The following is a 17,584-nucleotide window of genomic DNA, read 5'->3' as shown; positions in this document are numbered from 1 at the left end:
ACCACCACCGAGTGTGACTGAGGAGTGAATGAATAATGCGATGTAAAGCGCCTTGAGTATTAGAAAGGCGCTATATAAATCCCAACCATTATTATTATTATTATTATTATATCCATTGATACTAGAAGGGTCTCTACCCGAAAAACGTCGCCCATTCCTTCTCTCCAGAGATGCTGCCTGTCCCGCTGAGTTACTCCAGCATTTTGTGTCTACCTTCCATTGATATTTGTCGGTTTTCCCACCAGCATTCAACCAAATCTTGGGCATCTTACAGCAGCGAATTATTCTAATCACGAGCAGGAACAAGCCGTGGAAACGTTTCCCGTCTTTGATCTGCACACGCCAATGAGTTATGACCAGCTGGATGTAACATAAAGATTTATGGCCTTTGATTGAAGGTGTTTACATTCATTGCCCTCGCTGTTCTCTGCTCTGCTCCACAGCTCAAGTACCTAATGCCTGTTGTTTCCCCATCAGGGTTTAGCCAAGCTAAACATTGCTCTGGTTGAGTGGTATTTCTTGACTTTCATTGTCCTCCAGCATGTGATCCTATGCAAAGGGAGGTAAACAAGTTGTCAGCATAGAAGCATAGAAAATAGGTGCAGGAGTAGGCCATTCGGTCCTTCGAGCCTGCACCGCCATTCAATATGATCATGGCTGATCATCCAACTCAGTATCCTGTACCTGCCTTCTCTCCATACCCCCTTACATCAGCTCCATTGTAGCCAGCAGCATGGTGTTGAAGAGATAGTATCCATTATTTTTTATTGTTAGGAGGTTAATATCATGAAATGGCCTAACTAAAATGCAAAATGCTGGAGTAACTCAGCAGGACAGGCAGCAGAGATGGAGGGAAGGAAGGAATGGGTGACGTTTCGGGTCGAGACCCTTCTTCAGACACAAAATGGTCCACCAGCTAATTGAAGGAGTTCCTTTTAGTTGATTGTATTTGGCTTTGGTAGATCAGATCAGACAGTAATGGACAATATAGTGTGGTGAGAATGTAATTCTGCAGTAATTATAATCAGATTATGTAGATAAGCATTGCTTATGTTGGTATCAAGAGAGCCCTCATGCATAATACAGATCATTGCAAATTATTAGTTCAATATCCTGCCGGGCATAGTTTGTTAATAATTAGTTGGAAATATTCCATTGCCATGTGGGTGGTTGTGTGTGTGTACGTCACTCTTGCCTCAAGCACTTTGTTCTGCTAACACATGAGGGCAGTGTAGAGGGAGTACTGTGTGGAGCTAAATTAACACTCGAACACTAGACTGAGGGTGTGCTGCCTGGATATAGTTTAACTCTAGAGGGCATTACTCAATGAGTAAAGTATCTCAGGTTAATTAATACCAAATTAATAAAGGTATCAGGGCACTTCTGAGTGAGCTTTTAAAAAATATTCACGCATTTAGGTCTAGGTTTGGGCTCATTATACCTAATCTGAGGAAAGACATTGTTGCCATAGAGGGAGTACAGAGAAGGTTCACCAGACTGATTCCTGGGATGGCAGGACTTTCATATGAAGAAAGACTGGATAGACTTGGCTTGTACTCTCTAGAATTTAGAAGATTGAGGGGGGATCTTATAGTTACAACATTTTTAAGGGGTTGGACAGGCTAGATGCAGGAAGATTGTTCCCGATGTTGGGGAAGTCCAGAACAAGGGGTCATAGTTTAAGGATAAGGGGGAAGTCTTTTAGGACCGAGATGAGAAAAACATTTTTCACACAGAGAGTGGTGAATCTCTGGAATTCTCTGCCACAGAGGGTAGTTGAGGCCAGTTCATTGGCTATATTTAAGAGGGAGTTAGATGTGGCCCTTGTGGCTAAATGTATCAGGGGATATGGAGAGAAGGCAGGTACAGGATACTGAGTTGGATGATCAGCCATGATCATATTGAATGGCGGTGCAGGCTCGAAGGGCCGAATGGCCTACTCCTGCACCTATTTTCTATGTTTCTATGTCATAAGGAATAGGAGCAGAATTAGGCCATTCTGTCCATCAAGTCTACTCTGCCATTCAATCATGGCTGATCTATCTCTTCCCCCAAATCCCATTCTCCTGCCTTCTCCCCATAACCTCTGACACCCGTACTAATCAATTGTTGTCCCTTGTACCGAGACACAGCAAAAAGGTTTTGGTCTGAAGAAGGATCCCGATCCGAAACGTCACCAATTCCTTTTCTCCAGAGATGCTGCCTGATCCGCTGAGTTACTCCAGCGTTTTTGCGCCTATCTCCGACATAAACCAGCATCTGCAGTTACTTCCCACACAAAAACGCTGTTTTGCTTGCAATCCAAATCCAGATCAGATATACCATATATAGATACTATCAGAATCCCGCTTTGAGTTGTGTCCTTGGGCAAGACACTTCACCCACCTTTGCCTGTGTGTGAATGTGTGTGAGTGATTGGTGGTGGTCGGAGGGGCCGTAGGCGCAGATTGGCAGCCACGCTTCCGTCAGTCTGCCCCAGGGCAGATGTGGCTACAGAAGTAGCTTACCACCACCGAGTGTGACTGAGGAGTGAATGAATAATGCGATGTAAAGCGCCTTGAGTATTAGAAAGGCGCTATATAAAAAATCCCATCCATTATCAAGCTACACTCAAGTACGACAAAAATGCTGGAGAAACTCAGCGGGTGAGGCAGCATCTGTGGAGCGATGGAAATGGGCGCCTTTTTCGGGCTGTATCTCTAAACTAAACCAAAGGGCAGTGCAGAGGGAGGCTGTGTTGGTTCTAAGGCAGAGATGCCGCTGAGATAATTGTTGTGTACCTACCATGAACGTGGTATTGAAGGAGAGCTGCATTATTGAAGGTTAACACAAGGGGGCATTACTGTATGAGGGTGAGTTGATGAGATAGATACAGACAACTTGGAAACAGATCGCATGGTCCATTGAGTCCAAACCGACCATCAACTCCCCACTTATGCTAAACTTACATTCATCCCTTTCTTGTTATTCTCATCAACTCTCCCCCCCCCCCCCACCCCCCCACCCCCCCCCACCACCACACACAAATTCCACCCCCCACAGGAAGGCAAAAACACAAGGAACTGCAGATGCTGCTATACCAAAAAAAAAAGACACAAAGTGCTGGAGTAACTCAGCGGGTCAGGCAGCATCCTTGGAGAACATGGACAGTTGACATTTCAGGTCGGGACCCTTCTTCAGACTGTCTGTAGAAGGGGCTGGTATCCTCCCACACTCCAAAGACGTACAGGTATATAGGTTGGAGAAACTCAGCGGGTGCAGCAGCATCTATGGAGGGAAGGAAATAAGGCAACGCTTCTGTCCGAAACCCTTCATCAGACCCGAAACGTTGCCTATTTCCTTCGCTCCGTAGATGCTGCTGCTCCCGCTGAGTTTCTCCAGCATTTTTGTGGACCTTCGATTTTCCAGCATCTGCAGTTCCTTCTTAAATAGGTTTATAGGTTAAAAATTGTAAATTGTTCTTAATGTCTGCAGGATGGTGTGGCTGTGGCTATCAAACTGTACAAGTTGCCCCCCTTCTATCTTGGGGTAGATGAACACAGGCATGGGGGGGGTTTTGATAGGTAGATGTTTGGACAAACGCCAGAGATGAGATATTGTGACCAACTTTATATCAGTTTCTGCCGCATATTATTATTGGATTTTAAAGAGTGAGAGCATTACGAACTAAAGTGTGCTCAATCCTTCAAGGATTTGGGTAATTAAATCATTCATTATTGATTTTTATTTTTTAATTCCACTGGTATTATCACAGAATTGTAATGATTCATCTAGACTTTATCACCTGTGGTGTATTTTATTAGCATTGATCATGTGTTCTGCTGTCTTAGAAGAAGAGTGGTTACAGGCACGAGATCCTGATGTTACTTCATATCTTGTACATCAACAATCTTTCTTGAATTTGTTCTTGGGAAAGGGATTTATGGGCTATATGTGGGCAATTGGGACTGGATTCTCTCTTGCCATTCTTAGTTTAGAAATGCAGCACAAAAACAGGCCCTTCGGCCCGCCGAGTCCGTGCCGACCAGCGATCCCTGCACACTAACGCTAACCTGCGGGCGCGAGGGACAATTTGCAGATTTACCAATTAGACTACAGACCTGTACGTGTTTGGAGTGTGGGAGGAAACCCGAGCACCCGGAGAGAACCCACAGGGTCACGGGGAGAACGTACAAACTCCGCACCGACAGCACCCGTGGCCAGGATCGAACCCGGCTCTCTGGCGCTGTGAGGCAGCAACTCTACCGCTGCACCACCGTGCCGCTTGCAACAATTGCTCCACAACTAAATCCGACAATTGCACGATATGTATGTGGTTGCGTGGGCCAGATAACAGTGTGTAGGAAGTGGAGCTGAGATGCTGCCTGACCCACTGAGTTACTCCAGCACTTTGTGTTCCTTTATTTCCTGGCTGTGTCCTTCGTATGAATTGCTTTTGCCAGCTGCACACTTAATCTCCTGGGCTTATATCAATGAGTTCCAGAGACAGATCAATACCTATGATATTTAGCAGTAATTCAAACAGATATTGCAATGCAAAAGATGCACTTCAGCTAAACGCCAGCCAGAACAATATTGACCCGAGTCCGTGTATTCAACAGAAACTATCCCGAGACCAGCCCTAAATTAACAAAAGATGCTGGAGTAGCTCAGCGAGACAGGCAGCATCTCTGGAGAGAAGGAATGGGTGACGTTTCGGGTCGAGACCCTTCTTCAGACCTGAATTGACAATGGCCTGTTTCCTTTATCTTCATTAATTTCCAGCATTTCTTTCAATTATTTGTTCTGTATCTCTCCACATCGCCGTCTATATCTCTCGTTTCCCTCTCCCCTGACTCCCAGTCTGAAGAAGGGTCTCATAGAAACATAGAAAATAGGTGCAGGAGTAGGCCATTCGGCCCTTCGAGCCTGCACCGCCATTCAATATGATCATGGCTGATCATCCAACTCAGTACCCTGTACCTGCCTTCTCTCCATACCCCCTGATCCCTTTAGCCACAAGGGCCACATCTAACTCCCTCTTAAATATAGCCAATGAACTGTGGTCTCAACCACCTTCTGTGGCAGTGAATTCCAGAGATTCACCACTCTCTGTGTGAAAAATGTTTTCCTCATCTCGGTCCTAAAAGATTTCCCCCTTATCCTTAAACTGTGACCCCTTGTTCTGGACTTCCCCAACATCGGGAACAATCTTCCTGCATCTAGCCTGTCCAACCCCTTAAGAATTTTGTACGTTTCTATAAGATCCCCCCTCAATCTTCTAAATTCTAGCGAGTACAAACCGAGTCTATCCAGTCTTTCTTCATATGAAAGTCCTGACATCCCAGGAATCAGTCTGGTGAACCTTCTCTGTACTCCCTCTATGGCAAGAATGTCTTTCCTCAGATTAGGAGACCAAAACTGTACGCAATACTCCAGGTGTGGTCTCACCAGGACCCTGTACAACTGCAGTAGAACCTCCCTGCTCCTATACTCAAATCCTTTTGCTATGAATGCTAACATACCATTCGCTTTCTTCACTGCCTGCTGCACCTGCATGCCTACTTTCAATGACTGGTGTACCATGACACCCAGGTCTCGTTGCATCTCCCCTTTTCCTAATCGGCCACCATTTAGATAATAGTCTGCTTTCCTGTTTTTGCCACCAAAGTGGATAACATCACATTTATCCACATTATACTGCATCTGCCATGCATTTGCCCACTCACCCACTCTCGACCCGAAACATCACCTATTCCTTTTCTCCAGAGATGCTGCCTGTCCCACTGAGTTACTCCAGCTTTTTGTGTCTATCCTGAATGAACACACCCTGAGGTGGCAGTTGTTCGTGGAAAGGTTGATCTGAATGACTCTGTGTATAGGAAGGAATTGCAGATGCTGGTTTACACCAATGATAGATACAAAATGTTGGAGTAACTCAGTGAGTCAGACAGCATCTCTGGAGGAAAGGAATAGGTGACACCTTCAGAGATATGATAAGGTATAATATATCTATGTACCTTTTAATATATCTAGCTTTCCTCTCCCCGACTCACAGTCTGAAGAAGGGTCCTGAGCTGAAACGTCACCTTTAGTTTAGAGATACTGCGCGGAAACAGGCCCTTCAGCCCTCCCTGCACACTGCTGCTAGCCTACACACACTGGGGACAATTACATTTATACCAAGCCAATTAACCTACAAACCTGTATGTGTTTGAAGTGTGGGAGGAAACCAGAGATCCTTCCGGAGAAAAACCGCGCAGATCACGGGGAGAACGTGCACACTCCGTGCAGACAGCACCTGTAGTCAGGATCGAACCCAGGTCTCTGGCGCTGTGAGGCAGCAACTCTACCACTGTGCCCACCTATTCCATTCACTCGTCACCTATTCCTTTTCGGAGATTCTGCCTGTCCCGCTGAATTTTTCCATCTTTTTGTGCCTTTGTGAGGTTTGCATGCAACTGGCCTTGTGGGTAGCACAGATTAAAGGGGTGGAACCATTTCAAACTGATTATTGCTTCTTGATTTCGGACTGTTGTGACTCCAGACTGACCTGTTTGATAGGCAGGATCTGCATTGGGTGTAAATGTGATTTAGTCACCTGTTACTCTGGGGCATGACAGGGGAGGTTCCCCAACATCCATTCTGTTCAGGCAGTATAATGTCACAAGCAATATATCCATGCTGCCTCGGCAAGGCCAAGACCATAATCAAGGACTTGTCGCACCCCGGCCACCCTCTTCTCCCCTCTCCTGTCAGGCAAAAGGTACAGAAGTGTGAATACGCACCACCTCCAGGCTCAGAGACTGTTTCTTCCCAGCTGTTATCAGGCAACTGAACCATCCTACCACAACCAGAGAGCAGCGCTGAACTACTATCTACCTCATTGGAGACCCTCGGACTATCCTCGATCAGACTTCACTGGCTTTACCTTGAACCAAACGTGATTCCATTATCATGTCACCTCTACTTCCTGAGAAGATTACGGAGAGTCCGATTGTCAAGGAGGACTCTCTCGAACTTCTACAGGTGCACAGTAGAGAGCATGCTGACCGGTTGCATCGTGGCTTGGTTCGGCAACTTGAGCGCCCAGGAGCGGAAAAGACTAGAAAAAGTCGTAAACACTGCCCAGTCCATCACCGGCTCTGACCTCCCTACCATCGAGGGGATCTATCGCAGTCGCTGCCTCAAAAAGGCTGGCAGCATCATCAAGGACCCACACCATCCTGGCCACTCATCTCTCCGCTGCCTTCAGGTAGAAGGTGCAGGAGTCTGAAATCTGCAACAACCAGGTTCAGGAATAGCTACTTCCCCACAGCCATCAGACTATTAAACTCAACTCAAACAAAATCTGAACTTTAATTAGCCTACTGCACTTTATATGTTATTTATGTGTGTATATATATATTCAATGGTATATGGACACACTGATCTGTTCTGTAGTCATGCCTACTATATTCTGTTGTGCTGAAGCAAAGCAAGAATGTCATTGTCCTATCTGGGACACATGACAATAAACTCTCTTGAATCTTGAATCTTGGATGTATCTATACACTGTAAATGGCTCGATTGTAATCATATTTTGTCTTTCTGCTGGCTGGTTTGCACACAACAAAAGCTTTTCACTGTACCTCGGCTCACGTGACAATAAACTAAACGGAACTGAAGAACATATGAGACCCAGTGAGTCCAGGAACAGATCAGTCAATGAGATCAGGACTAATCGTACACTCCCCATCATTCACTGCCCAAATCTATTTTTCACAGGTATGAAAATAATAAATGACTCAGCATCCATGGTCGTCTGAGGTAGAGAATCTTACATTTCACAACTCTGGGACTAAAGAAATTTCTCTTCAGCTCAGTTATAGAACGGAACCATCTACACTGACAATTCCCTTTAGAATCTTGTACATCTCAATTATGCCATCTCTCATTCTTCCAAACTCCAGCAAGTATAGACCAGAGTTAAATGTTCCTCTTTGAACATTCCCCCTCTTAGGAATCAATCGTCTGAATCTGCACAGCACCAGCGTTACGATGAGCATGTATTTCACACGTTGCTCCAGGCACAGCATTGCACATTCTCAACGAGAATTTATTACTCTTCTATCTCAAAATCTAGACAATAGACAATAGGTGCAGGAGGAGGCCATTCGGACCTTCGAACCAGCACCGCGATTCACTGTGATCATGGCTGATCATCCACCATCAGTACCCCATTCCTGCCTTCTCCCCATATCCCTTAACTCCGCAATCTTTAAGAGCTCTACCTAACTCTCTCTTGAAAGCATCCAGAGAATTGGCCTCCACCGCCTTCTGAGGCAGAGAGTTCCACAGATTCACAACTTTCTGGGTGAAAAAGTTTTTCCCCATCTCTGTTCTAAATGGCCGACCCCTTATTCTTAAACTGTGGCCCCTGGTTCTGGACTTCCCCAGCATCGGGACCATGTTTCCTGCCTCTAGCGTGTCCAAACCCTTAATAATCTTACGTTTCAATAAGATCCCCTCTCATCTGTCTAAATTCCAATTATACAAGCCCAGTCGCTCCATTCTTTCAACATATGATAGTCCCACCATCTCGGGAACCTATCCTTGTCCTCCAGAGATGCTGCCTGACCATTCTCACTCTTATACACTAATCCCACTGTTCTCCCTGCAACCCTTGTGGGTTTTCTCCGGGATCTCCAGTTTCCTCCCACACTCCAAAGACATACAGTTTTGTAGGGTATAAATGCAAATTTGCCTTGGTATAAATGCAAATTGGCCCTAATGTGTGTAGGATAGTGTTTGTGCACGGGAATCGCTGGTCGGCGCAGATTCGATGGGCCGAAGGACCTGTTTCTGCACTGTATCTCTACACTAAACCAAAGTAGAATAAGCTAAAGGGTACATGGATGGGAAGGGTTTGGAGTGATTTGGGTCGGGCAAGTGGGCATAGTTTGGTCAGCCAACTTGGTGTGCATGGATGAGTTAGTTGGCCATGTTTCCATGCTGTAGAGGTCTACAACTCTATGGGCAAGGCTTGGGACTAAATTTGGGCAGTAGCCTCCAGCCTCAGGACTTGTGGTTCAAGAACTGCGACTTATGCCCCTGTCCCACTTAGGAAACTTGAACGGAAACCTCTGGAGACTTTGCGCCCCACCCAAGGTTTCCGTGCGGTTCCCGGAGGTTGCAGGTAGTGGAAGCAGGTAGGGAGACTGACAAAAACCTCCGGGAACCGCACGGAAACCTTGGGTGGGGCGCAAAGTCTCCAGAGGTTTCCGGTCAGGTTTCCTAAGTGGGACAGGGGCGTAAGGGTATCTTGGATGCACATGGTTACAAAGAATAAGGACAGTTCCAGCTACAATTGTTCAAGTATAATTTGGACATGGGGCAGCTGTGGTCTATTCTGGGCCTCATCATCAAAAGTAAGTGGCCTGAAAGTGCTTCAGATTGTCAATTTACTCTTCTTAACCAAGAGCCAAACAGATCAGTGGAACAGAAATGAAGTGCTTTAGTCAGACAATGCATCTAATCACCTTGTCTTTTCCCATTTGTTTCAGGAGACGACCTCTATGAAAGCTCCCCTTACGAACTGGTTAACTCTCGTCTTTCTGACATATTCCGACTCGCTGCTATCAGCTCAGGTAAAACATAAAGGATTTCTTTGATGTTCTCTTGAAACATCTTCTCTTGCCAAAGAGGGGATTTTCTGATGAATAAGTGTCTTCTGAAAAATATATGTATGGAGGTCCACGGATTTCAACTTAAATGGCCAAATCTCGCTATAAAATCTCACGCAGAGCAGAGTAAACCTTGTAATTAATTGCATGTTTTAGAAATAGAACTTGCTGTCTTCAGAATGCAAAAATTTAATTCTTGCAACTCAGCCCATGAAGGTAGTGTATTTAAAAAGGAGTCCACTGTGATTGTTGAAAATGTGAGAATATAGGTGACTTCCAAGAGCAGTGATCAGCGGTAAAGAAAGCTAATTTAGCTTTTAGTTCGAGAGGGCTTGTATACAAAAACAGGGATGAAATGCTGAGGCTCTTTCAGGCGCTGGTCAGGCTGCATTTTGGAATATTGTGAGCAATTGTGGGCCCCACATCGGAGGAGGGACGTGCTGGCTTTGGAGAGGGTCCAGAGGAGGTTTACAAGAATGATCCCAGGAATGAGTAGGTTAACCTACGGTGAGCGTTTGTCGGCAATGGGCCTGTACTCGCTGGAGTTTAGAAGAATGAAGGGGTGACCTCATTGAAACGTACTAAATAGTGAAAGGCCTGGATAGAGTGGATGCGGAGAGGATGTTTCCACTAGTGGGAGAGTCTAGGACTAGAGGTCACAGCCTCAGAATTAAAGGACGTTATTTTTAGGAAGGAGATGAGGAGAAATGTCTTTAGTCAGAGGGTGGTGAATCTGTGGAATTCTTTGCCACAGAATGGTGTGGAGGCCAAGTCAATGGATGCTTTTAAGGCAGAGATAGATAGATTCTTGATTTGTACCGGAGGTTATGGGGAGAGGGCAGGAGAATGGGGTTAGGAGGGGGAGATAGATCAGCCACGATTGAATGGCAGAGTAGACTTGATGGGCCGAATGGCCTAATTCTACTCCTATCACTTATGACCCGATGGCCTTTTGTGATTAGGATAGGATTACTGAAATGTCTACATTCTGCTGAAGTCTTTAAGAAAGAACTGCAGATGCTGGAAAAATCAAAGGTAGACAAAAATGCTGGAGAAACTCAGCGGGTGAGGCAGCATCTATGGAGCGAAGGAATAGGTGACATTTCGGGTCGAGACCCTTCTTCAGAATGATGTGAAGGTTGGCGGTTGGGGGGGGGGGGGGGGAAGAAGAAAGCATGAAGTGTGAATCTGTGTTACCCAGTATTGCCCAGTGTTGTTCCAATGTTCCAAGTGGGTGAAGCCCCCCATTTTGGTCACTGATGTTTTTTGATACCCAACACTTATTTCTGATCGGCAACCACATGGTAACACTCCCGGTGGCTCAGCACTTCAACCCCCTCCCATTCCTAATCCGACCTTTCTGTCCTGGGCCTCCTCCACGGCCAGAGTGAGCACCACCGGATATTGGAGGAGCAGCACCTCATATTCCGCTTGGGCAGTCTGCACCCCAGCGGTATGAACATTGACTTCTCCAATTTCCAGTGGCCCCTGTCTCCTTCCCTTCTCAGCTCTCCCTCAGCCCTCGGGCACCTCCTCTTCCTTTCTTCTTCCCGACCCCCCCTCCCCCCACCCTACATCAGTCTGAAGAAGGGTCTCGACCCAAAACTTTGCCTATTTCCTTCGCTCCATAGATGCTGCCTCACCCGCTGAGTTTCTCCAGCACTTTTGTCTACCATAATAACATATCAGTTAGTTTATCACACAGCAACAACAGCCTAGATGTAACTAATGCTCTCACTCTTCATCAGATTGTTCCAAGGAGCTTCAGGCAAATGTTGATAGGGCCTCAAAGGAGATATTTAGACCTGGCAGGTTTTAAGCAGTGATCTTAGGAAGGAGAAGGAGTTGGGATCTTCTAAGAAGGGAATCTCAGAGCTTGTGGAGTGGCTGTGGAAGACTCTTCTGACTGAGGAGGTGAAGGAAAGTCTTGGATGTCTCATGCAAACCCTGTAATTGAGATAATTCAGACTGACTGTGGTCTGCTTGCAATGAATGCATATTGAATTTCTCATTCTGACCCATGTGAGATTGTTTTTTGTTTATTTATGAATGTCACATGTACAGAGGTACAGTGATATGCTTTTGTTAGCTTGCTAACCAGTCAAAGAAAAGACTGTACATGATTATAATCGAGCTGTCCACAGTGTACAGATAAAGGACAAAAGGTGCAATATTCAGTGCTAGGTAAAGTCCGATTAAAGATAGTCCGAGGGCCTCCAAGGAGGTCAATGGAAGGCCATGACCGCTCTCTAGCTGGTGAAAGGATGGTTCAGTTGCCTGAAAACAGCTGGGAAGAAAGAGTTCGATTTAGCTCTTAGGGCTAAAGGAATCAAGGGATATGGGGAGAAAGCAGGAACGGGGTACTGATTTTGGATGATCAGCCATGATCATATTGAATGGCGGTGTTGGCTCGAAGGGCTGAATGGCCTACTCGTGCATCTATTTTCTATATTTCTATGTTTCCATGTCCCTGAATCTGGAGGAGAGCTTTTTCACACTTCTGTGCCTCTTAGTTTGGTTTGGTTTATTGTCACGTGTACCGAGGTACAGTGAAAAGCCTTTGTTGCGTGCTAACCAGTCAGCGGAAAGACAAAACATGATTACAATCGACGGTAGACAAAAGTGCTGGAGAAACTCAGCGGGTGCAGCAGCATCTATGGAGCGAAGGAAATGGGCAACGTTTTGGGCCGAAACCCTTCTCCAGACAATCGAGCCATTTACAGTGTTCAAAAGGGAACTGCAGATGCTGGAATATCGAAGGTACACAAAATTGCTGGGAAAACTCAGCGGGTGCAGCAGCATCTATGGAGCGAAGGAAATGGGCGACGTTTCGGGCCGAAACCCTTCTTCAGACTGATGGGGGGTGGGGGGGAGAAGGAAGGAAAAAGGGAGGAGGAGGAGGAGCCCGAGGGCGGGCTTAGATACATGATAAGGGAATAGTGTTTAGTGCCTGGTGGGAGAGGGGATAAGAGGGAGTGAGACTGGTCCTTGATTATGCTTCTTGCCTTGCCGAGGCAGCGTGAGGTGTAGATGGAGTCAATGTAAGCGAGGTTGGTTTGCGCGATGGTCTGGGCTATTCCCTGCAGAGTTTAGTTGAGTCATCTGGCATCCTGTTCCCACTATCAGTCCTTCTCTTCTCTTCTCTGATCTTGTTTTAAATATTCTTTCTACAAGCTCCTGTCTTTTCAGCTGACAGCATTTGAAATGCTTTTAAAATATTGTGAACTAAAATGATGGGTCCAATTACAACACTGCAAATTAAAATGAGGAATTATTCCTGATTATCATATTACTTTTTTGATTATCCCAGTTCCTTGATGCAGTCTAGATTTTAATCACGGGTGCTTTTCATGTATTAAAAAGCTGCTTTAAAGGAACACACCTCTCACAGATGCAATTAACTTCCTTACAATTAACTAAAGACCCAATTACACATTCAGTCAACTAGTTACAAAGATATTAAGATTCCTTTTATGAACAGACATCTCTTTGGAAATGTTATTGGATAGGCAATGTTCTGCTGATGTATGCTTGCAATTGGGGCAGTTTTGGTCCCCTAATTTGAGGAAGGACATTCTTGCTATTGAGGGAGCCCAGCGTAGGTTTACAAGGTTAATTCCCGGGATGGCGGAACTGTCAAATGCAGAGAGAATGGAGCGGCTGGGCTTGTACACTCTGGAGTTTAGAAGGATGAGAGGGAATCTTATTGAAACATATAAAATTGTTAAGGGTTTGGACACGCTAGAGGCAGGAAACATGTTCCCGATGTTGGGGGAGTCCAGAACCAGGGGCCACAGTTTAAGAATAGGGGGTAAGCCATTTTAGAACGGAGACGAGGAAACACCATTTAGAAACATAGAAACATAGAAATTAGGTGCAGGAGTAGGCCATTCGGCCCTTCGAGCCTGCACCGCCATTCAATATGATCATGGCTGATCATCCAACTCAGTATCCCGTACCTGCCTTCTCTCCATACCCTCTGATCCCCTTAGCCACAAGGGCCACATCTAACTCCCTCTTAAATATAGCCAATGAACTGGCTTCGACTACCCTCTGTGGCAGAGAGTTCCAGAGATTCACCACTCTCTGTGTGAATATCAAACCTGTATTCATAATCAACCGTAATATAATCATCTGGCAGTCTTTTATTGATTACTTTTAACTTATTGTCAGTTTGTTATGTTTTTATTTGTCTTTTGTTTTGTTTTGATTCTTTTCTTATGGATTGAATGTGTTTGTGATGTGTTAACCTGGTTTACCAGAGGGACTACAGATGGAAATTAGCCTATAGCTATAATCTTGCGTATTGCATGCAAATGTTTATAAATATGCACTGTCCTTAATAAAAACATCTAAAAAAGAGAAGGAAAAAAAAAAAAAAAAAAAAAAAAAAAAAAAAGGCAGGAACACAAGGATTGTGGTTGATCAGCCATGATTGCATTGAATGGCGGTGCTGGCTCAAAGGGCCGAATGGCCAACTCCTGCGCCTATTGTCTATTGTCTATTGGCCCGACGGTTTGGAGATAGCTCTTCTGGCTCTTTTTTTAAAACCAAAAATTAATTTAATCAATTATTTTACAGTGCGATATAATCAAAACAAAACCCACCACCATAGTACAAGTGGACTATGTCCCACTTAGGTGATTGTTTAGGTGACTACAAGAGACTAGGCTGTCGCCACATGGTCATGAGTCGTCTCCTCAGTCGCCAAAGAGTTGCAGCGTCTTTCTGGTCGCCACTGGATTTTCAACGTTGAGACATTTTCGGAGACAGTTGGCGTCAATGGGCTTGACGCCAATGAGCGTAGCTTGACTTCTCCTGACTTCTCCTGACATAGGTGCTGTTGTAGTTGACGCCGGGTTAACGTGGGTTGTTGCTGGTCCTGACTTCGTTTTTGTTGTTGTTCAAGTAATGATTCTATTTCAAATTTTATGTCGAATGAGGGGGTCCAGTCGGCGGTTTTTCAGCGACCTGCTACGGCCATGACAGTCGCCTAAAAATAGCTTAATTGGGACAGGCCCTTAAATAAACTACTATCTAACTATATCACTCTTCCCCTGCTCCACCGTGCCACCCTAGTACAGATGGGTGCAATGGCTAGCATGGTCACGGTGGGCTGAAGGGCCTTTGTGTGTGCCATACAACTCTGTGACTCCGTGATTTTGTGTCCCATTGTTTGATCTTCATCTTCCCGCTCCTTGACTCAGGAGTGCTCATAAGTTCATGTTCATAACCGATAGGAGCAGAATTAGGCCGTTCGGCCCATCAAGTCTACTCCAACATTCAATCATGGCTGATCTATCTTTCCCTCCTAACCCCATTCTTCTGCCTTCTCCCCATAACCCCTGACACCCGCACTAATCAGGAATCTATCTATCCCTGTCTTAAAAATATCCACTGACTTGACCTCCACATCCTTCGCCAACCACTTGGCCACCAATGACTTCCACAGATTCACCGCCCTCTGACTAAAGAAATTCCTCCCCATCTCTTTCCTAAAGGAACGTCCTTTAATTCTGAGGCACCGACCTCTGGTCCTAGACTCTCCCATTAGTGGAAACATCCTCTCCACATCCACATTTGAAAATTTGTACAGCACATTGCTGAGAACTGAGGCCCTTCCAGGAATTCTGACAGGAAACCTCTGGATCATCAGTATTCCCGATTGATGTCTAAGTCAACATTTAATTTGTGACTGCATATAAATTATTCAGATCAAAGTGCTTTGATGTAATGTCTAATTTAATGGCTATTTGCCTTAATTTGTTGCTAGTCTCCAGATTCCCCATTGATACTCTGCATGTAAAGGATCGCATCATTGCCTTGCACCAGAAGCAACGTGGGGAAGGATGCTGTCATTTTCAATCGTGCTCCCTGGGTGTTACTTCCACACAAGTCGTCAATTCAGCATCAGCCCATTACGCAGCTAACGCAGATTCCCACCGCAGGCCCGGCAACAACCCATCTCATCATCAATCTCACCACCATAACCCAACCTGGGGATGGTGAAGAGACCTTGAGACCATAACCACTGCTGACAGTCATACAACATTAAGGCATGGGTGCTTTATTGTTATATGTATGTATGTATGTACATAAAATATCTATACACACATACATGTGCATATATGCATACATATATGCATATACACACACACGTACACACACATATACACACGTACACACAAACATATATACTTATACGCACACACATTCACACACACACACACACACACACACACACACACATACACACACACACACATACACACACACAGACACACACGCACATATATATACACACATACACACACGTACACACATACATACACAAACACACACACACACACATGCGCACACACATACTAAGACACACATACACATACACACACACACACACACACACACATACACATACACACACACACCACACACACACTACACACACACACACACACACACACACACACACACACACACACACACACACACACACACACACACACACACACACACAACACACACACGCGCACACATATTTTTCCTGCATCTAGCTTGTCCAGTCCTTTTATAATTTTATATGTTTCTATAAGATAGCCCCTCGTCCTTCTAAACTCCAGTGAATACAAGCCCAGTCTTTCCAATCTTTTCTATCTTCACACACTGGTCCACATTGTGTAAGTGGTCAACATTGTAGCGGCACCTAGTGGTGGGGCTGGGAAGTCAGAACCCTCGTTATAGGCCGGCACTGTCACTTGACCGCGGGGGGTTCGTTTGCGGGTTTTTAGTTAGTAATTAGCGCTCCTCCCATCGACAGGAGCTGTGTCCGTTAGCTAGACTAGGTACGTGGGATTACGAGCTTTTGTTTGTGTTTTGTTACTAAAACCATTTTGCTCAACCTGCCTGGTCTCATTCAAAGATCCTATAGTGGAGCAAGATAGACCACTCCTGCTAAATGCAATGGGCTGACGTGTAGTACGCAACAGAGCGGAACGTGGGCCTTTTTTTCATCCATTTCCGTAACCGGACCCGACCCGACTCGCAGTGTAATCAACGTTGCGGGGGAACACTTTGTGTTAATAAATTAAAATTCTGAAAATGTGGAGAAGATTTTTACCAAATAACTTTTATTTTTACGAGGATGTTTCCGTAACCGGCTTCCGTCTCCGCACTAGTATCTTTGCTCCGCTACGGGATCTTTGGTGCGGAGACGGAAGCCGGTTACGGAAATGGGGCCGAAAATTACCCACGAATCTGCCCATGACCGTACTAGGTATTTTTCGTCCAGTGGACTATCTTGTAGGATCTTTGGTCTCACTACAACATGTTCTTTGTCCCCAGGGGTGGGAGTGTCCAACACTAGAGGGCATGTATATAGTGAGAGGGGGAACAGCTAATGGAGATGTGCGGGGCACGTTGTCTGCTCAGAGAGTGGTGAGGGCCTGGATAGCATTGCTTGAGGTTGGTGGTGGAGGCTGAGGCAAACACGATAGTGGCCTTTAAGAGGCTTTTAGTCAGGCACATGGATGTACAGGGAATGGAGGGATGTGGAACATGTGCAGGCAGATAAGATCAGTTTAACTTGGCTTCATGTTCGACACGAACCTTGTGTTCCTGTGTACTATTTTGCATCTTCTATGTTGCAGATGCAGGAAAAATGTTCCCCGATGTTGGGGGAGTCCAGAACCAGGGGTCACACAGTTTAAGAATAAGGGGTAGGCCATTTAGGACTGAGATGAGGAAAAACTTTTTCCCCCAGAGAGTTGTGAATATGTGGAAGTCTCTGCCACAGAAGGCAGTGGAGGCCAATTCATTGGATGTGTTTCAAGAGAGAGTTAGATTTAGCTCTTGGGGCTAAGGGATCAAGGGATATAGGGAGAAAGCAGGAACGGGGAACTGATTTTGGATGATCACTTTTTTGCTGATCACATTTCGAAACA

The 17,584-nt window shown here is 45.4% G+C and overlaps 1 protein-coding gene across 3 annotated transcripts in view; it reads left to right on the top strand.

The window, feature by feature from the left end:
• Positions 1–17,584, top strand: part of LOC116967261 (GDNF family receptor alpha-2-like) — a 145,137-nt gene that overhangs the window by 35,225 nt on the left and 92,328 nt on the right. For all 3 annotated transcript variants that reach the window (XR_004410190.1, XM_033013734.1, XM_033013735.1), the window contains one exon: positions 9,525–9,608. Coding sequence is in view for 2 of the 3 variants with exons in the window: in XM_033013734.1 (XP_032869625.1) it covers positions 9,525–9,608 (84 nt within the window). In the remaining variant the exon portion in view is untranslated. The remainder of the gene's footprint in view (positions 1–9,524; positions 9,609–17,584) is intronic.

This window comes from Amblyraja radiata, chromosome 39, assembly GCF_010909765.2.
Source record: "Amblyraja radiata isolate CabotCenter1 chromosome 39, sAmbRad1.1.pri, whole genome shotgun sequence".
Lineage (NCBI taxonomy): Eukaryota > Metazoa > Chordata > Chondrichthyes > Rajiformes > Rajidae > Amblyraja > Amblyraja radiata.
Note: the sequence above shows the minus strand (reverse complement) of the source record. Positions and strands in the feature narration are given on the sequence as shown.